Here is a 17,949-nt window from a genome sequence, read left to right on the forward strand (position 1 = left end):
CTAATCAGCATAAGGAGTGAAGTGTTATATCATTTTGTTTGCTGGTGTTTAAAATGTGTGGAAAATGTACCTTTTTGCAAATCTGGTCACAACTATAACTGGTGAACCAGCATGTACCACATCAAAAGAAAGAATGGCACTGAATGTTTTCATCTGTACGAGCGCCCCAACTATCAAATACTGAAAATACAGACAATTTCTCTTAGAAATGTAGTAAAGCCATCACGTACTAGCTACCATGAATCGACACCTTGTTCTGTCAGTAAAAAGAAATGGGACACAAAAGAATACAAAGATAAGTAAGTCCATGATGTGTTCATTGTACATACTGTGGTATGCGAAAAGGCATCTGTCGGGCTAAACTGATGTCTAACAGTGAAAAATCAAGCCCATACCCTTAGCTGTTATGGAGTACGCTTGTCTGAAAACATCAGACAGCAGCATTGAAACTGGGTTGGGTCAACTGGGTCACCAGGTCTGACCTGCTTTACAGATTATCCGACAGGCCAGGTTCTTTCGTGAACCACGCCCACTTTAGTATCTGTACATGGAGCCACACTATAAACTTATCTGTCAGTAAATTTACATTGAACTATACCCACTGACTTATCGCAGTTTTAAGTATTAATTCAGTGTTGTAAATAATTATATACATAATGTTCACATTTACTAAACTATGTGTCTATTGCCAGGTACCTGTCCTGTGCTCACTGATCCTACTAATGGAATGGTCACTTGTTCACTGGGAGATGATGGAGTTGCTACTGCTGGAGAAACTTGTAGTTACATATGTGATAATGGTTTTGTGAGGCTATCAGGTGATGCCACGAGGACCTGTGGGAGTGATAGAAGTTGGAGTGGTAGTGCTGCTGTGTGTGGAACAGGTAACAACATGCATAGTAAAAATGTCCTATTCTATGTGCTTCACTATTTTATGATATAGCATCTACAATTCACTATTTCACTTTGTTTAGTCATGGTAACATATTGCTTCCTGAACGTACTCATGTGCACTGTATACAGAAGTATATGTATACACATCATGTATATTTCTATCAGGTTTATATGAGTGATGGCCTAAAATAGACTGATGTGAAGATACTTCAGATGCAAACACCTCAAATATTGGCAATTTAATAGCAGTTGTGCTAGTTAAAAAGTGGAAGTACTGGTTATTTTGACAATTTTGATCATTACTGACCAGCGTGGACAGAACCTTGATCATGCATAAAACGGACAATGGTATTAAAACAAAGAAAATTGCCGTTTGCTTAGTTAAAATGTTGGTTTAAACCTCGAAAGACCTTTTTCATGTGTAGTTTCTGCCAGTTAAGCAAAAAAACCACATTGAAGCATAACTTTTTGTATCAGCACTTCCTGGATTCCACAGTTATTTGAAGCACTTAAAAGGGTATTGGACACTCAGTACCTGCAGCTAGTTACTGGGAACAGAGCATGACGACCACCCCCCCTAACAATAATAAGGGGAGGGGGGCCCCATGAGTTAACTGTTATTCCCTAGGTTTACGTACACCTAAAGCCTTGATATGCAGTTAGAAATGTAAAGGTTTAATTGATGATGTTTCCCGAAGTTGTATAATCAAATAATCAACAGTATTTTTATATTTATAACAGTTGAGCACAACAGCCCCACCTAGCTGCACTTAAAACACATCGTCTTAACTGCATTAATAGCAACAAATGCACTCTATAATGATCTAGCTGCACTTAAGCGATCAACCACTGCTACAACCCTCTCATGTTTAGTCTGACTGCACTTATAATAAGCTCAAGATATTCTAAAATTTATCAGTCACCCTAACACTATATTCTAATAAAACAGTCATACATGTGTATCGTGGACATATGCTAAGACAAATTAGACCACAGCAAGGTGAAATACTTGAATTTCATTGGCTACTTAAAGGTGTCTAAATCCTGTAGATCCCTTGTTCATGTCTCAATAGATCCGTGTCTCTGGGGTGATACAAAACATGGCAATTACATGCCTGTATCTAGAGTTGTACCGATAATCGGATCGGCCAAATTATCGGCCACCGATATGGCAATTTTTACCAATATCGGCATCGGTGCAGAACAGTACGAGTACCGATATCGCTACCGATATTTATACAGCAATAGTTTGTACATAAACGGATTATAATATTGGTTTTCTACGTTATCCATGTGGCTGTTCAGTAGCAGTGGCTTATTGTTCACTGTACAGCAAGCGCTACGCTACGAGAAGCCATACAGATACATGTGATTCTAGTGTTTGTTGCTGGAAAGCTTATCAGTCTTAAATAAATGAAGCAGTTATATATATCTAATCAAAAACAGCCAAGCTGTAAAAAAGGTGCGGCCCCTAAAAAGGCCATGGTGAAAAAAGATGTGAAATCCAAGGTGGCGGCCAAGAAATGGCTGTGATGGTAGGTTAATGGTAAAAATTTTAATAATGACAATTCAGGTGAATTTTGTGCCAAGACCAAGCGGCACCAAATTCACCTGAATTGTCGTTATTAAAATTTTTACTATTAACCTACCATCACAGCCATTTCTTGGCCGCCACCTTGGATTTCACATCTTTTTTTACCATGGCCTTTTTAGGGGCCGCACCTTTTTTTACAGCTTAGCTGTTTTTGATTAGGTATCACTTCTTTTTGTATTTGTATATATACCCCAAAGCTGGCCATAGGCCGGCTTTGAGGCTTTTTAACCTATCCTTTTTCTTTACCACAGGAAGAATAAAAAGACAGAGCAGATTTTTAATACTTCAACTGTTTTTGATTTTATCAGTAATTATATAAATATATTTATTACATGTCTATTATTCCCTACTGGATAACTTGTTCGCAGCTGATCTTTCTACTAAGGGACTTGAAATGTAGCTAAACTCTCTACAGGTTGATTTGTTTGTAGCTGCACTCTCTACAGGGTGATTTGTTTGCATCTGAACTCTCTACAGGATAGTTTCTTTGTCACTGAACTCTCTACAAGGTGACTTGTTTCTAGCTGACTCTCTACAAGACAAGATGACTTCCTCTAGCTGATTTCTCTACAAGGTGACTTGTATCTAGCTGAACTATCTACAGGATGATGATCTGTTTGTAGCTGAAATCTCTACAGGGTGATTTGTTTGTAGCTGAATTCTCTACTGGATAACTTGTTTCTACATATAGCTGATCTCTGTATAGGATAACTAGTTTCTAGTTGAACTCTCTACAGAGTGGGTTCTTTGTTGCTGAACTCTCTACAAGGTGACTTCTTCTAGCTGATCTCTCTACAGGAAGATTTTTTGGTAGCTGAACTCTCTACAGGATGATTTGTTTGTAGCTGATCTCTCTAAAGGGTGATTTAGGTTGTAGCTGCTCTCTCTACAGTGGGTGATTTGTTTGTAACTGAAATCTCTACCGGTTGATTTGTTTGTAGCTGAAGTCTCTACAAGTTGTTTTGTTTGTAGCCGATCTCTCTACAGGGTAATTTGTTTGTAGCTGAACTCACTGCAAAGTGATTTGTTTGTAGCTGATCTCTCTATAGGGTAATTTGTTTGTAGCTGAACTCACTGCAAGGTGATTTGTTTGTAGCTGATCTCTCTACAGGGTGATTTGCTTGTAACTGAATTCCCTATATTGTGTCTAGTGTCTATATAGCTGATCTCTCTACAGGTTGATTTTTTGGAGCTGAGTTCTCTACAGGGTGATTTGTTTGTAGCTGATCTCTCTACAGGGTGAGTGTTTGTAGCTGATCTCTCTACAGGGTGATTTGTTTGTAGCTGATCTCTCTACAGTGGGTGATTTGTTAGTAATTGAAATCTCTACAGGTTGATTTGTTTGTAGCTGAACTCACTGCAAGGTGCTTTGTTTGTAGCTGATCTCTCTACAGGGTAGTTTCTTTGTAGCTGAACTCTCTAGAGAGTGTAGCCGAACTCTCCACAGGCATGACTTGTTTATAGCTGAACTCTCTTCAGTGTGACTTGTAATGTTCTGATTCTTCTGAATCTCTACAGCGATATACCTGTAGCTGAACTCTCTATAGGGTGACTTGCTTCTTGCTGAACTGTCTATAAGATTAACTGTGTGCAGCTGAACTCCCTACAGAATAACTTGCAATGTAATAAAATTCTATAATGGAGTAAATATATTAGCTGAATGCTCTATTAGGGTGACTGTTCTATTAGAGTATCTCGATCTCGCATATGTTACACGTAGTTGGCTTTGGAATCATAACTCAGTGGTTTGTAATCCGATTCTTCTGTACTACTGCATGGACTTTCTATGATCAAGACACACGGTAGTGTGTCGTACGGCCCAAGTAGCCGGCGCGCCACACCGTGAGTATATTTACAGGAAGAAAGTAAACGCGATTTTCACACCTTTGTAGCTCTGTGATTCCTTATCCTATTAAAACCAACGTTGCTACAGAAATGCCGGCGAGGTAGGGGAGTCCATATACCAAATTTGAAGAAAATCGCTCTAGCCATTTCCGAGATACGAGCGGCCAAAGTTAGGGGTTTTTTTCTTCTACTTCTTCTTTTCGCACACTTTGCAAAATCCGCAATAAAACACGAATGCGTGCTTGGATCGGGCTGAAATTTGGCACACTTAAAGGGCTCATTAAGGCGAATCTCAGTACCAAGTTTGGTAGGAATCCGATGAACATTCACGGAGTTATGACCGATTATCTGCGTAAAATAAGGTCGAAGGTCTGTCACGCCCACAGGGTAAACCGCTTGAAGGAATGAGCTGAAAATTGCTATGTAGATGGAGTAACTATCGTAGGAGTGCCTTTTTGTGGTTTGAAAGGAATCCAGTTAAAGGCCATCGAGATATGACACAAAACCCAACCTGTGTCACAATTACGCGATCGACTTTTATGAATAAAAAAACTATTAGTTTTCATGCCTACCAGCCAAACCGCTTAGAACAGTGAGCTGAAAATTGGTGTGTAGCTGGAATAATTATCATAGAAAGTCCTTGCAGTAGTACAGAAGAATCGGATTACAAACCACTGAGTTATGATTCCAAAGCCAACTACGTGTAGCATATGCGAGATCGAAATACTCTAATAGAACAGTCACCCTAATAAAGCATTCAGCTACGTTTCTAACTTACTCCATTATAGAATTTCTTTGGCATTGCAAGTTATTCTGTAGGGAGTTCAGCTACAAACAGTTAATCTTATAGACAATTCAGCTACAAGCAAGTCATCCTGTAGAGAGTTCAGCTACAAATATGTTGCTGTAGAGATTCAGAACATTATAAGTCACACTGAAGAGAATTCAACTATAAACAAGTCACCTTGTAGAGAGTTCAGCTACAACAAGTCACTCTGTAGAGAATTCATTTACAAAGAAGTCACTGCGTAAATGGTTCAGCTACAAAAAAAGCTACCTAGTAGAGAGTTCATCTAGATCAGCTACAAACAAGTTACTTTATGCAATGTTCAGCTACAAGTAAGTCACTCTGTAGAGAGTTCAGCTACAAACAAGTCACTCTGCAGTACAAACAAGTCACCGTGGAGAGAGAGTTCAGCAACCAATCAAAAAACCACCATGTAAAAGAGTTCAGCTATACAAACAAGATATAACTCTATAGAGAGATCAGGTAGAAACTTAACAGATCACACTGTAGAGAGTTCAGCTAGAAACAAGTCATCCAGACTGAGTAGAGAGATCAACTAGAAAACATCACCTTGTAGAGAGTTCAAATCACCCTGCAGATAGTTCAGCTACAAACAAATCACCCTATAGAGAGATCAGCTAGAAGAAGTCACCTTGTAAAGAGTTTAGCTACAAAGAAACTACCATGTAGAGAATTCAGCTATGAACAGATCATCCTGTCGAGAGTTCAGTTAGAAACAAGTCATCCTGTAGAGAGATTAGCTAGAAGAAGTTACCTTGTAGAGAGTTCAGCTACAAAGAAACAACCATGTAGAAAGTTCAACTGCAAACAAATCAAACTGTACAGAGTTCAGCTACAAACAAATCACCCTGTAGAGAGATCAGCTAGAAACAAGTCACCCTGTAGAGAAATCAACTAGAAGAAGCTACCTTGTAGAGAGTTCAGCTGCAAACAAACCATCATGTAGAGACTTCAGCTGCAAACAAATCACCCTGTAGAGAGTTCAGCTACGAAAGGATCACCCTGTAGAGAGTTCAGCTAGAAACAAGTCATCCTGTAGAGAGAGCAGCTAGAAGAAGCTACCTTGTAGAGAGTTCAACTACAAAGAAACCACCATGTAGAGAGTTCAGCTGCAAGCAAATCGAATTGTAGAGAGTTTAGCTACCAACAAATCACCATGTAGAGAGTTCAGCTAGAAACAAGTTATCCTGTAAAGAGATAAGCTAGAAGAGGTTACCTTGTAGAGTGTTCAGTTATGAACAAACCATCATGTAGAAAGTTCAGCTGCAAACGAATCACCCTGCAGAGAGTTCAGCTACGAGAAGATCACCCTATAGAGAGTTCAGCTAGAACAAGTCACTTTGTATGTAGAAAGTTCAGCTACAAAAAAAATTACCCTGTAGAGAGGTAGCTACAAACAAATCTCCCTGTATAGAGATCAGCTAGAAGAAGTTTCGTTCAGCTACAAACAAATCACCCTGTAGAAAGATCAGCTAGAAGATGTTACCTTGTAGAGAGTTCAGCTTCAAACAAATCACCTGTAGAGAGTTCAGCTACAAACAAATCTCTCTGTAGAGAGATAAGCTAGAAGAAATTACCTTGTAGAGAGTTCAGCTACAAAGAAACCATCATGTAGAGAGTTCAGCTGCAAACAAATCTCCCTGTATAGAGATCAGCTAGAAGAAGTTTCGTTCAGCTACAAACAAATCACCCTGTAGAAAGATCAGCTAGAAGATGTTACCTTGTAGAGAGTTCAGTTTCAAACAAATCACCTGTAGAGAGTTCAGCTACAAACAAATCTCTCTGTAGAGAGATAAGCTAGAAGAAATTACCTTGTAGAGAGTTCAGCTACAAAGAAACCATCATGTAGAGAGTTCAGCTGCAAACAAATCACCTGTATAGAGTTCAGCTACAAACAAATCTCCCTGTAGAGAGATTAACTAGAAGAAGTTACCTTGTGGAGAGTTCAGCTACAAAGAAACCATCATGTAGAGAGTTCAGTTGCAAACAAATCACCTGTAGAGAGTTCAGCTACAAACAAATCTCTCTGTAGAGAGATCAGCTAGAAGAAGTTACCTTGTAGAGAGTTCAGCTACAAAGAAACCATCATGTAGAGAGTTCAGCTGCAAACAAATCACCTGTAGAGAGTTCAGCTACAAACAAATCACCTTGTAGAGAGTTCAGCTACAAACAAACCACCCTGTAGAGAGATCAGCTAGAAGAAGTTACTTGTATATTGTTTAGCTACAAACAATTCACCCTATAGAGAGAGCAGCAAGAAGAAGTCACTTTGTAGAGTGTTCAGTTACAAAGAAACCACCATGGAGAGTTCTGTAATAAATATATGTATTACATATATAATTTGTACATTTACTGATAAAATCAGAAATATTTAAAGTACATCTGCTTCATCTTTTCTTCTTCCTTTGGAAAAGAAAAAAAGACAGGTTAAAAAAGTTCCAAAGCCGGCCTATGGCCGGATAGGCCGGCTTTGGTGTATACAAATACAAAAAGAAGTGAAATCTAATCCAAAACAGCCAAGCTGTAAAAAAAGTGTGCGGCCCTCAAAAAGGCTATGATGAAAATAGATGTGAAATCCAAGGTGGCGGCCAAGAAATGGCTGTGATGGTAGGTTAATGGTAAAAATGTTAATAATGGCAATTTAGATGAATTTTTTGCCAAGACCAAGCGGCACAAAAATTCACCTGAATTGTCGTTATTAAAATTTTTACTATTAACCTACCATCACAGCCATTTCTTGGCCGCCACCTTGGATTTCACATCTTTTTTCATCATAGCCTTTTTGAGGGCCGCACACTTTTTTTACAGCTGGCTGTTTTGGATTAGATAATTATTCCAGCTACACACCGGGTTTCAGCTCACTGCTCTAAGCGGTTTGCCTAGTAGGCGTGAAAACTAATAGTTTTTTTATTCGTAAAAATCGATCGCATAATTGTGACATAGGTTGGGTTTTTTGGCATATCTCGATAGCCTTTAACTGGATTCCTTTTAAACCACAAAAAGGCGCTCCTACGATAGTTACTCCATGTACATAGCAATTTTCTGCTCATTCCTTCAAGTGGTTTACCCTGTGGGCGTGACAGACCTTCGACCTTATTTTACGCAATAATCGGTCATAACTCCGTGAACGTTTATCGGATTCTTATTAAACTTGGTACTGAGATTCACCTTAATGAGCCCTTTAAGTGTGCCAAATTTCAGCCCAATTGGAGCACGAATTCGTGTTTTATGGTGGATTTTGCAAAGTGTGCGAAAAGAAGGAAAAAAACAAAGAAAAAAAACCCCAAACTTTGGCCGCTCGTATCTCGGAAATGGATGGAGCGATTTTCTTCAAATTTGGAATGTGGACTCCCCTACCTCGCAGGCACTTCTGTAGCAACTTTGGTTTCAATCGGATAAGGAATCACGGAGCTACAAAGGTGTGAAAATCGCGTTTACTTTCTTCCTGTAAATATACTCACGGTGTGGCGCGCCGGCTTCTTGGGCCGCACAACACACTACCGTTTGTCTTGATATATAGTACCTTTGTAGTATAAAAGAACAGTCACAAGAAAACCTACTGTACCAGCCTTCACACAAGCCAATAAAATGCGGGGTAATGCAGAAATATCCGTTTAAGGCTCCATGGGAGTATGCATAAAAATGTTTGTGGGTGCCTAATTGTCTGGATTGCACAATAGAAACCCAAGCCACTATTACCACAGGCATAGAGTGAGCAATGAATATATCCACATGTTGTTGTAGAGTAGGTAACTGTACACTTTTGCATAGATTAACTATGACTTTTGTTTGTAATGCAAATATCGGATCGACTATCGGTTATCGGCTTCTGTTGGTGGTATCCATATCGGATATCGGTACATGCCAAAATCCCACCTCGGTACAGCTCTACCTGTATCATTGGCAACACATGGGCATTTAACTGGATAGCAAGCGCTGTTATGCTACATTTCTCGTGTTACAAGCAGCTGTGAACTAGCTGTGGTCTAAATAGTTAGACATCGAAACACAGGGTTCTACGGGAAGTTAGAAACCTGAAAGGCCCTGTGTTGTGGCGCACGAGCGAAGCAAGGGCACTACTACAGGAGCCTGAGGGTTTCTAACTTCTGTAGAACCATGTGTTTCGATGTCTAACTATTATAAAAAGTACATTTAAAAGTAAAATGAAATAGGGATCCAAGCAATAAAAAGTAGTGAAACAATACATGAATGATAGTATTACAGCATAGCTTGGTAGAAAAATTCCTACTTTGGTACTGAACAAAATAATTGTGATAACATGCCAATGTACGGATTTCCCACTAAGCTACTGTATGTTGTAATATACCATCATTCATCTCTTGTTTTATCACTTGGATTCATACTTCATATTTTAAGCATAAGGTTGTTAAGTTTTTATTTCCTGTGTTGGATGGACTGCGCTTGCCTACCACCCCTTGCGTAGAAGTGGTGTGTGCTGGACAATTAATAATGCTAGTTAAGTGTTTATTCAAAACTGCATCTCTCCATGCTTTCTTTTTTAAAAGTTTTCTTGTTATGTCAATCCAACATATTGTTTAGGATCATTGCTGTGCTACATATATGTATGTATTATGTTTATTTGCAGTTCCTACAGTCACCATAGTCAGTAATCCAGCTGGTACACTAGTTAGTGGATCTACTAACACATTTGACTATCCCATATTGAGTAGTGTCACTCTGACATGTATGGTGACATCAAGTGATGGGTCAACAATAACAGTGACCAACTACCAGTGGAACACTGGAGGATGTTACACTCATCCTGATCATGATAGTGGTGATCCAACATGTTTTCCTACTGGTCAGACAACACAAAGTGTAACTGGTAATGACCTAACTGCAGAGGATGCTGGTACCATCACTTGTACTGTAACCATCGGTGGTGTTGACTATACCAGTGGACCATTAACACTTCGTATATCAGGTATACAGAGTAATACATAATTGTATGTGAATTGTGTTAACTACAATACTAATGTGTGTAGCAGTAATACTTTGTGATTTATTTACAGGATTAATTGCACATTTTTAAACCTTCAATTCATATCACTGGTATACTTGGTATGCAGGACAAAACCTCCATTAAATCACTTAATTCACAAGTCTCTACCATTAACGCATTTTTTAGCTGTGTTAACTAGGGATGGGACAAGCATTTATTTGGTAACCAAGTAATGTTGATTGTAAAGAACAAAGCTTCTTTACCATGAAAATAATAACAAGTGAATATTTTCATATTATCTTGGTTAATATACCGTATAGCGGGTTATTTTCGCAACAGAAATTTTCGTACGAGAAGCAAAATCTGAATTTCGAAAGATTTTAATTTCGAAGAGTGCATATTTTGAAGTCCGGATGGATTTCAAATAAACAGAAATTCGTGTCACAAATTATGAAAATGCGTGAATGTTTGCCAAAAACTGACTTACTGATGGAATAATCCCCATTCCTGTGCACTGGAGAGAAGACTGAGGGAGTCTCGGGTGGAGTGAATTTGCTGGCATGATCACGCTCCATCATAGCTAGCTCATATCACCATAGATTCTAGAGCAGACGGCATCAATTCCCATTCTGGATCACCTGTTTTTTGGTTATTGGTACAGTTACCCATTATCATCAGCAATACTGAGCTAAAACTCGAGGAATACACGAACGAATCGCCGAAAGTTGGACGATTGTTTTCACTTGTGGGAATTTATTTTCGAAAAACAACCGGACGTGGGAATTTATTTTCGAAGAGAAGGGCCTCTTCGAAATATCCGAAAATAAAAACCTTTCGAAAATTACCAGCTATACGGTATAATGCAATTCCTGGTCTCAGAAAAAACATTAATAGTCCCATAGCAAACTGGGGATTAATGTTAAGGATTTTTTTTACTTTTTTAATTCACCAGTATATACCTATAGTGTATACTCAAACAATGCTTACAATCAACATTCACATAGGAATATTAGTAGTAAGAAATCAAAACTATTCAACTCTTTGTCCCAGTCCTGTATACAGGTGTGTGTACTATGGAAAATGTATTCGCTGTGCTAACCCACAATTATTAGTATATATAGGTGTTGTTGTTTAGTTTATTCTACCATGGAAATTGTGTTATCTGTTTTCTTCCTGAGTGTAGTTATGAAGGCCAAAAGTAAAACCTTCTATTGGTTGACCACTTTGCTCCACAGATACATGGTCTCTATCATTACTTGTAATTTTACTATACCCTGTATGTATGTATGTATTACTATACTTGTGTTCATATTAGGTATTGCTATGACTGGAGTATTAGTTGGTAATACTGACATTGTTACTGGTAATCTCCTCACTGACTACTCGATCATTAGAGATACAGACAATGGTCTAGTTGCTCGTTGTGTGTCAGGACTGGGACCTACTAGTAGTGATGATAATACTGCACTGGGTATATGGTACTTTAATGGAGCTCCAATACCTTATGGACTATGTGAAGAACCTGTTGTTAATTTAATACAGTCACGTATAGCAGGTCTTATGAACTTTGTTGGAGTAGTCAATTTATGGCAGTGTATACCATCCTTGACTCCTGCTGCAGAAGGTGTTTACACATGTGTAATATTGGATAGTTCTATGATGAACCAGACAACAAGATTGGGTGTGTACTTTAGTGGAAGAAGTAAGTCACTTGATATGTACCTCATCACCTCATTGTTAACCATCTTTCATCTCTCTACACAGCTGCTCCAATGATTGACCCTCCACCACCATCTAACGTAACAGTTGCTGTTGGTGATTCCCTCACATTGTCCTGTACCTCACGAGGTTCTCCCCCAGACACATTCACATGGAGGAAGGATAGTGATCCAATAGTACAGTCCACTAGTATCGCTACAGTGACTCATGATAGCACAACTGCAGTGTTTCGTGCTAACTACTCCATTGATAGTCTTACTTTAGATGATATTGGAACATACACATGTACTGTGACTAATCCTATTGGAAGTGATAGTGAGACCATCGATGTGACTGTTATTGGTATGTTTTGCAAGTATATGTAGAGAGTAACATAGTAAATGTTATAGACTATTTTGTGCCACTGCACTAGTACATATGCACAAGTTATAAGTCAGCTATGTATGTACTATAGTAGGACTATATTGTTCTGATTTAATAGACCTGCAAAGTGAATTGTTATGCAGACATACATAATATACAATCAAATAGTATGGTCGTACCGTTTAAGTAGGGATCCTGGTGAAATTTTTGCACGCTGTCCAAAATTTTGCCTTTAAAAAGCATCCTAGAGATATCTTATGAGATAAAGATCACCTTTACGGAATAGTACTAGTCCATATAATACATACAACAAAACACTTACAGGTGGCTGAATATAGAATTTTTTTAAATCGCTAAAACTTGAATTTTAGACTGACTGCCTGACTGACCACAGTTGCAAGGCTAGAGGCCAAACGAAGCAGTGCATGGCCACCATTTTACGCCACAATAACAAACTCACCAGTGGGATGTGCCTTTTGGGGTTACGAGTGTGTGCCCTCTGCGCCTTGTCATTTCTTTTATCTTCAATCAGGCTGCTTGTCTTCTTCATCCAACGAAACCATATCGAGGCATTAATTTTCCATATCAACACTTTCTCTAAGCAGCATAATAGACACCACAAGATTATTTAAGGTGCTTAGACTATGCGCTACTGTACAGAGGTACCAGTACTAGATAGCTTTCATGATAGGTCACAAGATCACGCCCGTGCTTTATTATACGCATTATCATCAATCAAAGCCACGATGACACACCCCTTTTATGCTAGTTACGTAGCTGTATTTTAGTGACCACACACCTTCAAGTTGGAAAGCTGACTCGAGATACTCTAATACAGCAGTCACCCTAATAGAACAGTCACATGTTTATAGCTAGCCTAATACCTTAACAAAAAAACTAAACAAACTAGTATATTAAAAATTATAAATTTAAAAATGAAGTAGGAATCCAAGCGATAAAAAGTAGTGAAACAAGAGATGAACGATGGTAGTTATTACAGCATAGCTTGGTGGGAATCCCTACTTTGGCATTGTACACAAAATAATTGCTATACCATGCCAAAGTATGGATTTCCCACCGAGCTATGCTGTAATAGCTACCATCGTTCATCTCTTGTTTCCCTACTTTTTATCGCTTGGATCCCTACTCCATTTAAAATTGTAATTTTTAATATACTATAGCTATACACCAGACCAAAGAAATTTAGCAATTTAGACTATGGTACAGCTCATTTAGAGGGCTACTAAATCACTTAATCACCTCATTTAGTAACCCGCCCTCAAGCAATTTTGTACATGATAAATAATTATAACACAAAAGGCACACTGCAGTACTTGATAATACTGTAATAGTCTTCTTCTCCATGTTCCACAAATAATTCTGGACAAATAGTAGACTAAACCAGCATATGTACTGTAGCTCTAGCCGTTACTTTGGTTACCGGTCGAATAATTATTTTTGTGGGCACTGTAAGGACTTCAGGAAGAAACCATTCCGTTGTTCTGCATTGCTCTTTCACCCCACAGTCATGCTCTAGCTACAAAGGTATGTACTTTAAACCATAGTCTAGATAAGTTAGATACCGTGACCAACGGGAACTAATTGATTTAGTAACCCCTCTGGCCCTTAGTAGCACCCTCGCTGCGCTCGGGATGCTACAACCTCAAACCATCCGGGTTACTAAATCGCTTAGTTCCCTTGGTCTTGGTGTCTAACTATTATTTAGTAACCCAAAGGTCCTAGGCTGTAGCATCCCCAAGTGCACACAGCAAGGTTGCTACTATAAGCCTGAGGGTTACTAAATTGTTTAGTTTCAAGCTAGATAAATTGCTTAGTTTCTGTTGGTTGCGGCATCTAACTTACGTATTTGGACTAAACAGATCTTTTTTTATGGTGAGAGAGCATAGAAAAGTTTCTTAGCTTCTCATTAGGGCTGCACCAATTCTAGTGTCAGTATCGAACCAATACTGCTGTTTCGGAATTGGCCCATGTATTGTTGCAGGTACCAGTTACCACGTGTGCCAGATGAAAATGACATATCCATTCATACTGGCCTATTTCACAGGCACAGTAAATGTTTGAAAGCATTCAGCACAATGCTAGCAATAGCAGACAAAGCCATTGTTCTATGATGAAATTTTCTCTGTGAAAATGCAATCTGGGAATAAGATCAATATACTCTAGTAGAACAGTCAGTAGCTCTAATAGAGTAATCAGGTTTGCAGTTTGTCCCGACTGTTTTGTTAGAGTATGTCTGTGACAACCATTATCTATGTAGACTTCTTCTCAAGCCATAGAAGAACACTTAGACTGGTTTGTACTTCTAGTGAATCTTGTACAGTGAGTCACTTCATCATGTGCTCATTACAATGAACTGTCCATTATTGTTGCATTAAAGCTTGTACAGAAGTACCATGAACTACACAAACAAGTAAATAAATGAATAAATAAATTGATATATGGATGAGTCAACTTATGGTAGTATCTAAAGATACTTGGTAATGATACTTGTACTTGCAGACACTTCCAAGGCAAGTATTTGGTACTTGTAATATCGGTAAAAAGTGGAATTGGTATCTCATCCTGAGATTCCTACAGCACCGAAAATAATAATTATTCAGCAGGTAGGTAACCAGAGTAACACTGGTTTGTTAGAAATGGGCTTACTATAAAAGCTTTAGGATTATCAGTTTTGCAAGACGAGTATTGCAGTAGGTCTACTACAGCGGTTTTACTACTTCTTGCAACACAGAAAGAAAGCAAAACCCAATGAGCATATAAAGCATCATATGGCTCCTTTATAAAAGAATGTTGTTGTACAGTAATGGTAACAGCAAATAACTACCATAATGTGAACTACTGTATATAGGCATGTTTGTGTGGGTATATAGTTCACATGTAAGAAGCCATATGTTGCTCAACACTATTTGCTCTCCAATTTGAGATAGTAATAAATACCCTGTAGTAGTAAGTGTTAAAGATAAAATTACCCAAGCCAGAATAAGGAGTGAATGCTCACTGAAAGTTAACCTGCCTAAGACCAATGTAAGCTAGAGCTCACAATGCTGTGATATAAAACAGACATGGAAAGACATGAAGTACTGGCTGTGTGGCTTTGTGTTATAATTGTTGATCATACATTTAGCAATCATTCTTTTAAAAATTGTCTGAAGGCATGAGTGACATATGCAGGTGACTAGGTGAATGTGTGTTAATGACCAAGTGATTGAATTGAGTAAACCTATAAAATGAACTGTACTATAGTCTAAATACTTTTATTCACCCACAGCTGAATATGTAACAGTTTGTGTAAAAGTTGCTGAAAGATGCTTTAATGAAAAGATCACCATCCTATTTGCATAAAACTTTTAAAACTGCGTTGTCTGTGACAGACCATGCTGGGTGCCATATGTTCATTATTGTATGTACCTTTGTGCATTTAAAGAAAAGTCTGTATTATTATGGCACTACCATTTGAAACAACCTTCCTACCTTATTATAACTGAAGCAGTATCATTAAACAATGAATTGTGTAGCTATGCTTTAATTAAATAGTAGCTTAGTAAACTAGTAGCTTAGTAAACTAGTAGTAAACTAGTAGCTTAGTAAACTAGTAGCTTAGTAAACTAGTAGTTTAGTAAACTAGTAGCTTAGTAAACTAGTAGCTTAGTAAACTAGTAGCTTAGTAAACTAGTAGCTTAGTAAACTAGTAGCTTAGTAAACTAGTAGCTTAGTAAACTAGTAGTTTAGTAAACTAGTAGCTTAGTAAACTAGTAGCTTAGTAAACTAGTAGCTTAGTAAACTAGTAGCTTAGTAAACTAGTAGCTTAGTAAACTAGTAGCTTAGTAAACTAGTAGCTAAGTAAACTAGTAGCTTAGTAAACTAGTAGCTTAGTAAACTAGTAGCTTAGTAAACTAGTAGCTTAGTAAACTAGTAGTTTAGTAAACTAGTAGCTTAGTAAACTAGTAGCTTAGTAAACTAGTAGCTTAGTAAACTAGTAGCTTAGTAAACTAGTAGCTTAGTAAACTAGTAGTTTAGTAAACTAGTAGTTTAGTAAACTAGTAGCTTAGTAAACTAGTAGCTTAGTAAACTAGTAGCTTAGTAAACTAGTAGCTTAGTAAACTAGTAGCTTAGTAAACTAGTAGTTTAGTAAACTAGTAGTTTAGTAAACTAGTAGCTTAGTAAACTAGTAGCTTAGTAAACTAGTAGCTTAGTAAACTATTAGTTTAAGTTGTATGATATAAATTTATGCATGTTCAGGGCGCAGCACAACTACCTCCTTGTTAAAATAATTATAAAAAAATTTATTAAACACTTGTAATATTGTTGTTATATGCTACTTTTAGTTCCTGTTCCACCAACTGTCACGATATCACCATCTGGTCCCATACAAGGAGCTATGGTGGGTAGTCCCCAAATGATCTACTGCATAGTAAATACTTCTACTGTGTTGGATGTTAACTTGGTGATGTTTGCATGGTTCAGCCCTGAAGGAGAGGCTATCACAAATGATGATAGTAGAGTGACCATCAACCCAACCACTTCTAGTGGTAACAATTACACTAGCAGTATCCAGTTTACCTACCTGATGGAGGGAGATGAGGGTACATACACATGTGATGTGACAACATTTGGTATGACTGGATCAGCATCAGTTGTACTTGAGCCTCTAAATGGTAATTGACTGTACATATATCGTATATAATATGCTGTAATCAAGATACAAGAGAGTGAATATTTTGGCCCAAGTAGCTGGCATGTCACACCTGTGTGTTATGGACAAAAAGAACAATTATGTGATTTTCATGCATACAAAGCAAGACATTTTACACACAAAGTAAGACATTTTTTCTATAGAAATGATCTCTGCCTTCAGTAGTACACATACCAAATGTGAGAAAAATCACTCCAGGCATTCCCAAGGCATTCCCTCAATACACTGTGTAAAGCATTAATATTAATATGAATTGAATTGGCTCAATTTCTTTTACCAATTTTGCTTTGAATATGATGAGTTATTACAGAAAATAACACCAATATGTTGTTATTCCTAGAGGTAAATTGCTTACTGGAAGAAGCTAAAAATCGGTGTATGGATAGGATGACTATTGAACCTCAAACTTTTTGTGTTTTGAAGAAATTAAATTAAAGAATATGAAAATACGGTGTGAATGCCACACTCATTGTTTTGACTATAGAAATGATTGCTTGCCATGCCTACCAGGCGTGGCATGCAATTGTTGAGGTATAATGAAAACTCGAATGCGTATAGCAAATGTGCTACACTATAGAGCAGTCACCCTATTAGAGCAGTCAGCTATAGAGCGTTCAGCTACATTATACCATACAACAAACAAACCACCTTGTAGAGAGTAACAGTTATATTACAAACCACCCTGTACTGCATGAGTTCAGCTACGTTACAAGTCATCCTGTGGACTGTTCAGCTACAAGCATGGCTTGCCCAACATGGTGCAAGACATGGTGACTTGCTAAGTAGATGAACTTTCTACAGGTTGACTGATAACATACCTTAACTCTCCACAGGGTGATTTGTTCGTAACTGAACTCTCTACAAGGTAACCTCTTATGTAGCTGAACGCTCTACAGGGTAAATTCTCTGCAAGGTCACTGTAGAGAGGTCAGCTACGTAGACTTTTCTCTTCTTTCTGTATGTCATAAGAAATAATAAAGTAAAATAAAATTACAAAAAGATGTGATATCTATACCAAAACAACCAAGCTGTAAAAATGGAGCACTAAA

General features: G+C 37.9%; 1 protein-coding gene across 2 annotated transcripts in view; it reads left to right on the forward strand.

Moving 5' to 3' along the window:
* Window positions 1-17,949, forward strand: part of LOC136255460 (receptor-type tyrosine-protein phosphatase delta-like) — an 87,754-nt gene that overhangs the window by 29,651 nt on the left and 40,154 nt on the right. For both annotated transcript variants that reach the window (XM_066048231.1, XM_066048232.1), the window contains exons 8-12: window positions 693-884; window positions 9,748-10,086; window positions 11,420-11,806; window positions 11,869-12,165; window positions 16,533-16,862. In XM_066048231.1, coding sequence (XP_065904303.1) covers window positions 693-884; window positions 9,748-10,086; window positions 11,420-11,806; window positions 11,869-12,165; window positions 16,533-16,862 — 1,545 coding nt within the window. The remainder of the gene's footprint in view (window positions 1-692; window positions 885-9,747; window positions 10,087-11,419; window positions 11,807-11,868; window positions 12,166-16,532; window positions 16,863-17,949) is intronic.

This window comes from Dysidea avara, chromosome 5 (assembly GCF_963678975.1).
Source record: "Dysidea avara chromosome 5, odDysAvar1.4, whole genome shotgun sequence".
Classification (NCBI taxonomy): domain Eukaryota; kingdom Metazoa; phylum Porifera; class Demospongiae; order Dictyoceratida; family Dysideidae; genus Dysidea; species Dysidea avara.